The sequence below is a fragment of the Heteronotia binoei genome, unplaced genomic scaffold, assembly GCF_032191835.1.
Source record: "Heteronotia binoei isolate CCM8104 ecotype False Entrance Well unplaced genomic scaffold, APGP_CSIRO_Hbin_v1 ptg000334l, whole genome shotgun sequence".
Classification (NCBI taxonomy): domain Eukaryota; kingdom Metazoa; phylum Chordata; class Lepidosauria; order Squamata; family Gekkonidae; genus Heteronotia; species Heteronotia binoei.
Window position 1 is genome coordinate 227,527 of NW_026800018.1, and position 13,795 is coordinate 241,321.

The 13,795-nt window shown below is 39.4% G+C and overlaps 1 protein-coding gene across 1 annotated transcript in view; it reads right to left on the reverse strand.

The window, feature by feature from the left end:
• LOC132590603 (zinc finger FYVE domain-containing protein 26-like) overlaps positions 1-13,795 on the reverse strand; it is an 87,953-nt gene that overhangs the window by 25,086 nt on the left and 49,072 nt on the right. The window contains exons 25-29 of the mRNA XM_060263558.1: positions 13,510-13,756; positions 12,389-12,487; positions 9,447-9,604; positions 9,082-9,251; positions 1,953-1,984 (exon numbers count right to left, since the gene is read on the reverse strand). Of these exons, the coding sequence (XP_060119541.1) occupies positions 1,953-1,984; positions 9,082-9,251; positions 9,447-9,604; positions 12,389-12,487; positions 13,510-13,756 (706 nt within the window). The remainder of the gene's footprint in view (positions 1-1,952; positions 1,985-9,081; positions 9,252-9,446; positions 9,605-12,388; positions 12,488-13,509; positions 13,757-13,795) is intronic.

A 13,795-nucleotide genomic window follows, 5' to 3' on the forward strand; every position in this document is an offset into this window, starting at 1 on the left:
TCTCCCCTCCTACTCAGTTGAACAGGACAGGAGAGTGAGAGGTGGCAGCGGTCTCCACACTTGTCACAGCTGGCTGGCTGCAAGAAGAAGGAAGACGTGGCTTGCCACACCTTCCTCTCTCTCCCCTCCTGCTCGGCCAAGCAGGATGAAAGAGCGAGAAGTGGCAGATCTTCACCAATGTTCCCTCTAAGCTGCAGAGTCTTGTGAGCAAAAATTCTACTTTGTGAGCTACTGGCATTAAAGTTGTGAGCTACTGCATAAATTAGTGTGCTCTGGGGTCATCCTTCCTGAGCTAAGACAAAAATGTGTGAGCTGGAGGCTACAAATCTGTGAGCCAGCTCACACTAACTCAGCTTAGAGGGAACACTGGTCTTCACTTCTCAAGGGCATAGCCAGGATTTTTTTTTTTTAGATTGGAGGGCTTAGATTGGAGTGCCCCCCAAATTTTTAAAATGCCCCCTGACCTAAAAAATCCTGGCTACACCCCTGTGTGAAAGGGACCATTGCGGTACCAAAGCAGGATATAGAGGATACATATTCAACTATCCCTTCAAAAACTGTTTAGACAGATGATGTGAGAAGACAGTTTGGTCTCTGACAAGGGAGTAGAAGGCTGATATGGCAGCTAAGTGCCCTTTGACCAACGAGTATGCTAAACCTTGGGTCTTAAGGGTGAGCAAGTACTACAGCACCATTAAAATAGGGCAGGAGATATGAAAATGGCCTTCAGAATGTGCCCATATCTGAAAATGCCTCCGTTTATAAGACCTTGTGGTGGAAGCCATATGTGAATTGAGCAAAACCTACTTAATGTGTTTGGGGTAAGATCATCTTCTCAACAGTCTCCAAGCTGTGAGGCAGAGGCGGGGAATGTTGTGATGAAGCAACTGGCTCATTTTGAGTAAGAAGAGGGCAACAGGTAGATGATTGTACACCCCCTTGGACTTTGAAGGGGGGGTGCTATGAGGATAACCTCTGTTTGATCCTTGAACAATTTTGTGAGGAGTTGAGAAAGGGGGAAATAGTTAAGATGGTGCCTGTACATATGAACTTGAAAGAATCCCCCAAGGATAAGGAGCTGTTACCCACCAGAGAACAGAAACTTGTGTTTAATTTGATGTTTTATTTATTGTTACTGCAATGTTTTAATTTTGTATGCCACCCTGAGCCCGCTTTGCAGGATAGGGCGGGGTATAAATCGCAAATTAAATTAAAATATGGTGCCTTGCCGTTCCATTGTGCTATGAACAGACCTACCCTGGGGCTTCCCCAAAGGTTGAAAACAGGCTGGATATACCCCTGTATAAGGGCCCAATCATGATTGGAGGTGTGGACCCTGCTGAAGGTATTGGCTAGTGAGTTGTTGGTATTTTTGGAGTATATATTCAACTCAAACAGATTTTCTAATCTGATTTGGCTACCTATCTAGAAGAGCCTGAACAAAAGCAGGTATTATTTGGCTTTTATTAGGGCTCAGCTGAAGCTGCACGAGTTCACTTTAAATGGCTTTTGCAAAGCCAACCCCTCACAAGCCTTCCCTTTCCTCCCCAAATCCCTCAGTAATCTCAGCCCAACAGGGCAAGAGGGGTCACAATTTGTCCCAAAAGTTACGGTCTGGTTCAGGACCCTGAACTAGTCAGAAAGATGGCTTTTTCAGATGACCCTGGGAGTCTCTTGGAACAGGTTGTGGTTAGTCGGGCTTCAACTTGAACTCATTCCTTCTCCTGGAAGAGGATGGGTAGAAGGAAGATGACCTCTGGGAAGGATACAAGAATCTGGGTGGATTGGATGGATTCTGGTCTCTATAAAGGTACCATGGTTTGGAAGCAAGTGGACACTGATTCTGATAAGAGAAGGTCAAAAACATCCTAAAAGCACAGACTAAGAGCCAGAGCCAGTAATCCATTAACTCAGCTTTGCATTACAAGCTAACACAATGTTGTTTTCTTTACCTTCTCCTTGATTCTGATCTTCATTGTTCATACTGTAAATTGAGAAATGACGAACATTTATAACCATCCTAATATTGCAAAAAACCTTTCAATACAGTCAAGATTTTTATGATTCACTGATTGCTTCCGGGTTTGGCAGAGCGAGGCGGTCGCGTCTCGGAGGAGCTCCGAAGAGACGAGCCGAACTTGGCTTCGCAGAGGGACGTTCTGTCCGTACAGACCCCTGTTGGGGGGGCCAGTACACTGAGGGGGCTAGGGGAAGCGTCTGGAGGAGTTTTGTCTCGAAGACGTTTCTCTCCTCCCTGTCTTGAAGCCAAGCGCGCCTAATGGCGACTTAGCTCCGACCTCCGGAAAGAGGAGGAGAAGCCGCGGCAAGGCGATTTGCTGCACAATGAAATGCTGAAGGCTCAGCTGTATACTTTCAAACCAGGATTGTGGAGAAGTTGCTGTTTATTTGCGGTTCCTCAGACTTGGAAAGGGAAAAAAAAAAGGAAGGCGGATACGTTTGTTTCTGTTCCCTTTGGAGGTGAGAACGCAGGACCGACCACTCCCAGGAGCGGTAGGACGGATAGAACAAAGAGGCTTAACAAAACTTTGTATATTCTTCTCTTCACGGACGGATAAGCGCTCTAGTGACAGTGTTGATGGTGATTTACTATCGTGCCTGGCGGTCGGGACTAACAAGGCTGACAAGATAAATCACGGAGAAGAAAAAGTGGAGGGTGACGCCCTGCTAATCAGCGGCTGTAGGAAACTTTGGCTGGACTTTATTTAAGAGCTGATTTAAGGAGGTCAAAGGAGACCAAGACTGTGTAATTGGAAGTGGTGGAGAAAAGAAGAAAGGTGGACTTTTGTTTGAATCACTTTGCTTGTGTGCTAATTATTGATTACCTTTAAGATATCTGTTAATTGGTAATTTTCTAAGCTGTACACCACTGTTAGTTAGTTACTGGTTATTAGTGGGAGAACAGAGGTTGGCTGAGATAAAATGTCGCAACAGGCTAAGTTTAAAGGTTCCCCGGGTCAACCCAAAACGGTGGCAGATTCCATAGCTCAAGACTCTCTTAAAGAGATCCAACAGATTAAAGAGACCCAACAGACTTTCTTAGAGGCCTTGAAACAAGTTCAAATAGAACTAAGCAAGCAGACAGAAGCTCTAACAAAAAAATTTGAGATTTTAGAGGCGAATTATAGAGATACTAAGGAAGACATTAATGAGATAAAAAATATTACAAAGTCAATAGAAGAGAAGTTTAGTAAAACAGAGGACAGAATAGAAGAACTAGAGATAAAACAGGAAGAACATGAGATTAAGCTAGCTAAGTTAGAGATGGTCCAAGCGGACTATATTATTAGGTTACTAAATATCCCAGAGGAGAAATTGGAGAATCTTTTGGATATAGTAGCTGAGGCATTGACTGAAGTCATAAAAATAGAGAAGGAGGATATAATAAAAGAGATTGATTTTATACATAGAGTTGGTACCCAATACGCGAAAAAGAATGATTTACCAAGAGAGGTTCACATAAAGTTTGTTCGTAGGTGTATGAAAGAACGTGTGTGGCGTGAGTTAAGAGATCAATCTCTCACGATTAAAGGTACAAAAATTAGAGCTATGAGAGAGATCCCGTGGATAATAAGGCATAAGAGAAGAAACTATACTAATTTAGTGGGTATGCTGCAAGACCGAGGGATAATTTACAGATGGATGATCCCGGAAGGGGTGTTGTTTACATATGGTGGTGTAAGATACAAGATTGACTCCTTAGAGAAGGTAGAGGATTTTATACTTAATCAGGCTAGAACGTGGGAGAAGAAAACGGATAGAAGGATCTCTAAAGGAAATTGGAGTCCAGGAAGGCAATCAGACCCAGTTGAGGTTCCAGATTATCGTTCACAAGAAGAAAAGACTGAAACTGAAACTGATCAAGCGCAAGAGCGAGGACAGAGAGAGACAAGAGCTCAAAAGAAAAAGAAGAATTTTTAAGGAAGATTAAGATATTGTTTAGATTCCTAAATGATGAATAGTTTAAAGATTTTGTCTCAGAATGTAAATGGTCTGAACTCGCCTCAAAAAAGGAAACGTGTTTTTCAGCAATTAAAGAAATTAAATTTGGATATTATATGCTTGCAGGAGACTCACTTAAGAAAACGGGATGAGGCATATCTTTTTAATAAGAAGCTAGGTAATATGTTTGTGACCTCAGAATTGGAGAAAAAAAAAAGGGGTTTGGTGACCTATGTTAATGAGCGACTGCAAGCCAAATTGATTTTTCAAACAGAGGATGCAAGGATGCAAGGTATAGAGATAATTATGGAAAAAGTAAAATTTTTGTTAGTTAATATTTACGCACCTAATGTTAAACAGACCCAATTTTATAGAGATTTATATACAAAGATCAGTGCATACAACTATGATGAGATTTGTCTATTAGGAGACTTTAATGCGGTCACTTGTCCCATGCAAGATAGAAATTCTATAAATCATAAAAAAGGTAGGAAAAAACTAGGTAGTAATACACTACCAGATAATTTTTTCAGGATGGTAGATGAGTTTACCCTGGTAGACCCCTGGCGAGTCATGTATCCAAACAAAAGTGATTTTACATTTTTTTCAGGCAGACATAATTCCTGGTCGCGTATCGATATGATCTGGGTGACAGCTGGAATAATTAAGATACTGGAAGATGCAGAAATACTACCATGCACAATAGCGGACCATAATCCGATTATGATATCTATAAAAGATGTTAAGAAAAGATCAGGATGGAGGTTTAATATAAAGCTTTTAGATGACAAACAGTTTGTGAAATTTATTAAGGAGGAGATGAAGGTTTTTTTTCAGATTAATTCGCAGAGAGAGACTTCCCACAGATTACTGTGGGAGACTAGTAAAGCGTATATGAGAGGGTTAGCAATAAGCTTTAACACTTTTAAAAAACGAGAAGAGAATAAAACTTTAACAAACTTAACTGAATTGCTTAGGCAGAAAGAGAGTTGCCTAAAAGAGAAACCTTCGGTTCAACAAATTAAAGCTGAAATGAAGTTAGTGCAACATAAGATACATTTAACATTCTTGGATGAGATGAAAAAGAAGATTCAATATACCAGATCTCAATTTTTTGAAAATGCAAATAAGCCAGGTAAATGGCTGTCATACAAGATAAGAAAAGAAAAAGAAAAGAAAATAATAAGGGTCTTGAAAGATAAAGATGGTAGTCAGAAAGCAGCAGCAGAAGATAAGAAAAAAATAATATGGGATTTCTATTCTCAATTATATAGTAAAGAGGAGGTAAATTCCGACAAGATAGAAGCTTATTTCAAAGAGAAAAAAATAATACAGAAATTAACGGAAGAACAAAGGACTAGCTTAGCTAGTCCAATTACAATTGGTGAAATTGAAGAAGTATGGGCTAGATTAAAAAAGAACAAGGCAGCGGGACCGGACGGGCTGCCAGCCGAATATTACATATGTTTTAAAGAAGATATTATAATCCAATACAAAAATCTGATTGAGGAGATTTGGGAAACCCAGCTAATTCCGGAGTCTTGGAAAAGGGCAAATGTATCACTCATTCCCAAAACATCAAAAGATCTAGAGGATATTAAGAACTACCGCCCGATCTCTCTATTAAACATAGACTACAAGATTTATACGTCTATTTTAGCGAACAGACTTAAAAAAATTCTGGCAAATATAATTCATTCTGATCAGGCCGGATTCCTCCCGAAAAGATATATGCGAACAAACATCAGGATTATATCTAATATATTAGAATATTACGACTTACATAGAGAAAAACAAATGATTCTTTTGTTTATCGATGCCGAGAAGGCTTTCGATAATGTTAATTGGGATTTTATGATCAGAGCATTAGGGGAGATGAGTTTTGGTGAGATTTTTATTAAGAGCATACAAGCCTTGTATACAGAACAAGTTGCTAGATTTATCATTAATGGAGACTTAACAGAAGAGGTAAAGATACATAAAGGTACAAGACAAGGATGCCCACTCTCTCCGCTGCTCTTTATTTTACTATTGGAAATCTTAAATAACTTAATCAGGGCTAACAGCAAAATTAAAGGACTGGAAATTAAGAAAGAGTCGTATAAGATCTTAGCATATGCCGATGACTTGGTATTGATATCACAAAATAACAGAGAGTCCGTGGTTGAGATTTTAAAAGAATTAGAAGACTATGGTCAAGTCGCGGGTCTAAGAATAAATAAACAAAAATCTAAGATGCTTAACAAAAATATCTCTCCTCAAGAGGTGAGAGAGCTTGAAAGATTAACCGGATTCAGTAATGAAACAAAAATAAAATATTTGGGGATAACTTTCTCCAATAAGTGTAGCAATTTATACGATAACAATTATGTACCGCTGTTAAAGGAAATTGATTTTTCTTTAAAAAAATGGGCGAACATGAAATTATCTTTTATGGGAAGGATAGCGCTAATTAAGATGATGGTTCTTCCTAAAGTCATGTTTCTGTTTCAGATGATTAGTTTTGGGATAAGGAAACCCTTCTTTACTAAAATAGACCAATTAGTAAGAGCCTTTATTTGGCAAGGTAACCGACCTAGGATAAAATGGAAAATTTTAAAAGACAAAAAAGATATGGGCGGATTGGGACTCCCAGATTGGGAAACATACTATGTTGCGTGCGTCACACTCTGGCTAAAAGAATGGATTCGGTTGGAGAATACGCGCATACTAGCCTTAGAAGGCTCAGATTTACAAGCGGGATGGCATGCTAACCTATGGTATGTGCAAAAAGGGCAGAAATATTTTAAAAATCATTTGATTCGCAAAACCATTTATGAAGTTTGGTTAAAAATTAGAAGACTGATCTATGCTAAGACACCAAGATGGATATCCCCTGAAGAGGCGTCAATTCTGCCTCAACTGTATAACTTCAAAAAGATAATTAGGTATCAGGATATTTTGGATGATAAAGATAATTTAAGAGAAAAAGAAGACCTAGATTCCAGGGGGATAAGCATGGATTGGTGGACCAGAAATCAAGTAATAACTAAATATAATTCAGACAAGGCGAAAGGATTTACAAAAGCAAATTTTGATTTTGACAAACTGTTATTAAGAGAAGAGGAGAAAATAATTAAGAAAGTTTATAATTATATTCTGCAAATCAAATTAGAAGACGAAGTGGTTAAAAACTCTATGGTGAAATGGGCGCAAAATTTACAACGTAATATTAGTCTAGAACAATGGTCCAATTTTTGGAAAAAGAACTATAAAGTGATAAAGCCAATTAATTATAGGGAAAATTTTTTTAAACTATTTCACAGATGGTACCTCACCCCGGTACAGATAGCTAAATTTAATAATGCAATGTCACCTGTATGTTGGAAGTGCAAAGTAGATATTGGTTCATTTTATCATATGTGGTGGAACTGCAAAGTGGCTAAAACTTTCTGGAAAAAGATACACTGTATGATAAAGGAAATTTTAACTAGAGATTTTGTTTTTGAACCAGAAGTGATGTTATTATCATTTATTAAGAATACAGTTCCACAAGAAGATGAACATATGGTGATTTATATTATAACTGCGGCAAGGATAGTGTATGCTAAATATTGGCGTCAGGAGAGGGGTCCGAACCTGAGTGAAGTTATCGAAAAAGTCTTGGATGCCGCCGAGATGGATGTACTTTCAAATATGCTAAAAGGAGAGTCTAAAGATGACGCTGTCAGAAACTGGGGCAAGTTTTATGAATGGTATCAGAAAAAAGAAAGTATTTCTATCACTGGCAAAACTGAAAAAACTGAAAAAATTTAAAAATAATGATTATTTAAAAATTATCTAAAAATGATTTGTTGTACCTATAATTTGTTTTCAATTTTAGAGAGCAGATAAAAAGTTATGTATTTGTAATGTTTTGTAATGACTCAAAGTTAAATATTTTTTGTTAAGATAGAAGCCGTTGACTTCCTCCTCAAGGAAGCTTAATCAACTTTACTTATGTTAACAACGTGTATATATTATGTGACTGTAAGTTGAGGAAGTGGGTGTATTATCGATATTGATACAAAGAAAATAAAAAACTATTATATCAAAAAAAAAAGATTTTTATGATTCACTAATAAAAACCTATTTTACCCCCTATATGTATGTGCCTAACAGAAGAGAGCTATTATTGTGATCTTGACCTTCTACAAATGACTGTCACAAGAACTTCTGTCTGTTTGCTCTCATAGCATGCCACACTTTTGAATGTTTTCATTTGTGTAACTGTATTCTCCAATCTGCTCCTACATAAGCAGTACAGCAATTATAGAGTAAAGCCTCTGAAATAATGAACACCAATCATATTGTATTAGATCAAAAGAGAATGTGTCATGGGGAAAAACAAGAACTAAAGCACACTCAACAAGAACTAAAACCTGCCATTTGGATCCTAGTGCCTGTATTGGAAATTATACTATATATATTTTTAATTGCTTTGAACTGTCAAATTGTTTTAATGATTTTATTGTATCTTGTTCTTAATATTATGTTTTGTCAATTGTTAGCTGTCCTGAGCCTGCTAGGGGAGGGCAGGACATAAATGCAATAAATAAACAAGCAAACATTTGAGCAAACCACAGATCCAATACACAAGTATCTGAAAACTTTCTCTCCTCTTCCACTTAATTTACTGGGTTGAATCTTAAAATTCTGCTCATCTAACTGAAGAGGCTCCCTCTGCTAGACTCTGTATTTAATTGAGCAGAGAGGTAAAACACACATAATTTTATGTTCGCAAAATACCCTTCTTCTACTTTCAAACCCTGTATTTGAATATCAAGTTTTTCACATGATGGCCAAGAAATGACATAGCCAGTCAATCCAAATGGTCAACTTTTACAAAAGGTATTGCCACAGAATAATTGGAAGTGACAGCAAACTATATCAGAATTGGCTGTAGGTCTTTGAGAGTCAAGGGAAAAAAGGAAGCTGCAAATTAGAGATCCCCTGTCACAAAGAACCACTAGGATTAATTCCCTAGAAAAAAACAAAAAACCCAAACCATTCAACAAAGTATGGTGTTGACTAAAATGGCCATAGCTTGATATTCAGGATCACTACTCCAGAAAACAGAAAGAGAGAATAGTATTCACATACGTTATTATATCTTGGAATAACACTGTTGAACACTCCTTGTTGTAGTAATTGTAGCACTGGTCACAGACACGAGCCAGGTTTTCCCTACAAGCTTCTACAACCATTCTCTTGGTAGAACAGGAACTACATACAAGCCTTCCGCAACGTCTGCAGTGATGTCTCCTATTAAACTGAGACATGAGAGGAAGATTGAATATGACAGGACTAATATTTTAGCTAGTACCATTTATCACACATCAGAAACTTAAATATCAAGTTCTTTTGGGGAGCAGTGGCAACATGAACGTTGTTCCAAGGCCTCTAGGTAACTAATTATTAAGAAACCTAACCAGTGTCCCAACATAGTCCTTGTGGTGCTTCCTTACCATAGTAAAACGTTCAGTTTTGCAGACCATGCACGTTCCTTCAGTTTCATCTGGGATCCACTGGTGTTTCAGTGGAGGCTTCTCAGGTGGCACAAACTCCTGAACAGAAACAGTTTGTGGTAGACTTCTTTCTCCTGGACTGGATGAGTGCATTACATCTTAAAACCAAAACCAATGGGGAACTGAATTACTACTACCATACAGCAATAATATAAGACGACACCTTGCACAGCAATGATTGTCAAAAAAGCTAGCAGTGGACTTGAATAGTTTTATCTCATGCTGCCTCCATTTCTCACGTCTCCAGTCACATATTCCAGCACTGCAGACATGGGAGAAATGGAGGCTTATATATACATGATATCAGTCCACACAAAAATTTAATAATACATCAAACAACAAAAAGCCACAAACCACACAAATCATACTGAAGAAATTTGGGATTTTCTTTCCAAATCACAAAAAGGATATGGTATAAAAGCTTTCTCAGAATGTCCTGCAACATCCAATACATATCCCTATAGTCACAAACCAAGTGCTTCTTCAGAAATATCTGGGTACAATATAAGTTTTAATAAGCGTGTAGTAGGATTTTTTGCGTCCTTCCAACCCTTTAATATTCATTTGGCATTAAGATTCAGACTTCCCAGTCAGATGCTGGACCAAATAATCCAACAGCACCTTCAAAATCACTAAGTGTTCACAATATGGGCTGAGAAAGCAGGCAAAAAACAAAGTGTCAGGAGGGTTCTTCTTTCCATATAAGCAAATTCATAGCTAGCAGACTTGATTGTGAATAAAACAATGCAGTTCACTTGATGTACTCTCATGTTCATGTACTACCACTTTCTATAGGGGGAAAAACATCATTAGAATTAAGAAGACAGGGCACTCCTAACAGCTCAGTTTTTGGTGTTTCAGGAAGCACATGCATACTGGTAAAGCAACATGGATATGTATTCACTGAGGTCCCCAAAGTGTTCATTTTGCAACAGCTTCAGACTTTTTCTAGTTTTCACAGGTATGGTTGAAAGTGCTAAGTTATGGCTAGATGTTACCTGAACAAAACTCAGGCTCATGAGTACCTCCCTACTGTTCCCCCCTCTCCTTGTCCCTGCTCAGATTTCCAGCAGTTGGCAAACCTATTTGGCATTTTGTCAAAGAAAGGACGGAGAGTGGGAGTCTGAGGCTCTTTCATATACCTCAGCCTTCTTACAGAAATCAGCATGAAAAGATCTACAGTATGTCACAGGAGTACACCCCCTCACATTTTGTAAATATTTAAGTATATCTTTTCATGTGACAACAATGAAGAAATGACACTTGGCTACAATGTAAAGTAGTGAGTCTACAGCTTGTATAAGCTTATGTAAATGTGCTGTCCCCTCAAAATTACACAACACACAGCCATTAATATCTAAACTGCTGGCAACAAAAGTGAGCACGCCCCTAAGTGATAATGTCCAAATGGGGCCCGAAGTGTCAATATTTTGTGTGGCCACCATTATTTTCCAGCACTGCCTTAACCCTCTTGGGCATAGAGTTCACCAGAGCTTCACAGGTTGCCACTGGAGTCCTCTTCCACTCCTCCATGACAACATCACGTAGCTGGTGGATGTTAGAGACCTTGCGCACCTCCACCTTCCGTTTCAGGATGCCCCACAGAGCTCAATAGGGTTTAGATCTGGAGACATGCTTGGCCAGTCCATCACCTTTACCCTCTGCTTCTTTAGCAAGGTAGTGGTCGTTTTGGAGGTATGTTTGGGGTCGTTATCATGTTGGAATACTGCCCTGCAGCCCAGTCTCCAAAAGGAGGGGATCATGCTCTGCTTCAGTATGTTACAGTACATGTTGGCATTCATGGTTCCCTCAATGAACTGTAGCTCCCCAGTGCCAGCAGCACTCATGCAGCCCCAGAACATGACATTCCCACCACCATCCTTGACTGTAGGCAAGACACACTTGTCTTTGTACTCCTCACCTGGTTGCCGCCACACACGCTTGACACCATCTGAACCAAATACGTTTATCTTAGTCTCATTGGACCACACGACATGGTTCCAGAAAACCATGTCCTTAGTCTGCTTGTCTGCAGCAAACCATTTGTGGGCTTTCTTGTGCATCATCTTTAGAAGAGGCTTCCTTCCGGGACGACAGCCCTGCAGACCAATTTGATTCAGCGTGCGGTGTATGGTCTGAGCGCTGACAGGCTGAGCCCCCACCCCTTCAACCTCTGTAGCAATACTGGCAGCACTCATACGTCTATTTCCCAAAGCCAGCCTCTGGATACAGGCACTCAACTTCTTTGGTTGACCATGGTGAGTCCTGTTCTGAGTGGAACCTGTCCTGTTAAACCACTGTATGAACTTAGTCACTGTGCTGCAGCTCAGTTTCAGGGTTTTGGCAATCTTCTTATATTCTAGGCCATCTTTATGTAGAGCAACAATTCGTTTTTTCAGATCCTCAGAGAGTTCACTGCCATGAGGTGCCATGTGGAACTTCCAGGGACCAGTATGAGGGAGTGAGAGCGATAACCTGCTCCCCCTTCACACCTGATACCTTGTACCACTAACGAGTCACATGACACCAGGGAGGGAAAATGGCTACTTGGGCCCCATTTGGACATTATCACTTAGGGGTGTACTCATTTTGTTGCCAGCAATTTAGACATTAATGGTTGAGTGTTGCAGAATTTTGAGGGGACAGCACATTTACACAAGCCTATACAAGCTGTAGACTCACTACTTTACACTGTAGCCAAGTGTCATTTCTTCAGTGTTGTCACATGAAAAGATACTTAAATATTTACAAAATGTGAGGGGTGTACTCACTTCTGAGACATACTGTATATTATCTCTCAAAAACAAAAGCAGAGTCAAGACTAGGAAAAGATCAACAGAAACAAATACGCATAGTTGCAAACATTATGTCCTTTTTCTCACCAGGAAAGCTAGGAGAATATAACTCTGTTGATCCCGATTTAGACAATGTGCCAGATTCAGATACCTGACAAAGACTCTCTTGAGTCTGAATAATGGAATCTGGAAAAAGAAAGAATAGTTATTGGTTAGTCATTTTTTAAATCTGCAAAAAGGAAGATTACAATAATCCACTCAGAGCAAGGCACAAAAACATTAAATCTAAAATAGGGATTAATCTGTGTGACACAAGAGATTATGGTTTTTGTCCAGATTTATTCATAAATGATTTATTAATTGCCCAGCATGTAATACTGGGTATAAGATTCAGATTTTCCACTCAAGCAACAGAGGGTAGGACCAGAAACTGTGCAGTTTAACCATACCAGAACTTCTAATGTTCTTCTTCCTGAAATGCTTTTGCCTACACATATTTTTAGAAGAGTGCAAAGAAAATAACAAAATTTGGCTGATGTGGGGGTTCCATGAAGCCCACCTTGTGGCCATAAGCCCCATAAATACTAATAAAACCTGGGTACTTTTAGCTTGGAGAAGATGAGACTCAGGAGAGAGAAACGATTACACTCTCCAAATACCTGAAAGGCTACAACATGCAAGAAGGCCAAGATTTGTTCTCTGTTGTTCTGGAGATGAAGAGTAGTTGTAATGGGTTTAAGTTACAGGAAGGGATATTTTGGCTGAGTATTAAGGAGAAACTTCCTAATGGTGAGAGGGCACAGAAAATGGAACAGTTACTTAGGGGGATAGTGAGCTTATCCTTGCTGGAAGTCTTCAAGCAGAGGCTGGACAACCATTTTTCAGGAATGCTCTACTTTGGATTTCTGGCACAAAGGTGTGAGGGATTAGAGAAATATCCTGTCTGTGGCTCTACTGTGCCTATTGGCCACAGAACTACAACACTATGTGCCAATAAGTACACCTGGCTAGAATAGGGTCAGAGGGGAAAAATACAACAGCACTGAGGCCTTGAAAGCAAGTCCCCAAGGACAAATCTAGATTCCCAGAACACATCACAATCAGAACAGCAAGAATCAGCATTCCCCTATGTATCCTCCAGGATCTATGACAATAGGTTTAACATTGCAGAAATACCTCCATTCAGCAGAGACTTCTTAAACAGTCACCTGATCTTTTCTCTTTTAATGAGATGGGGAAATCGAGGGCTTTCTCGGCATACTTGGAAAGCAAAGCATCAACATCTTCCACAGTGAAACCTATCTCCTGCCCAACCAAGAGCTGGTGCAGTGTCTGTATGGCCACTGCAGCCCAATCCACTTTCATGTTCATCAGGAGCTGTTCTAGCATGAGCAGTGGCTTGCAAGACAGGTGAGAGTAGTTAGCACGGTAAGCCTCAGGAAGAGTCAGCAACACCTTGTGCACAAAAGACAAAGAAGAATTGCTACTTCAGAG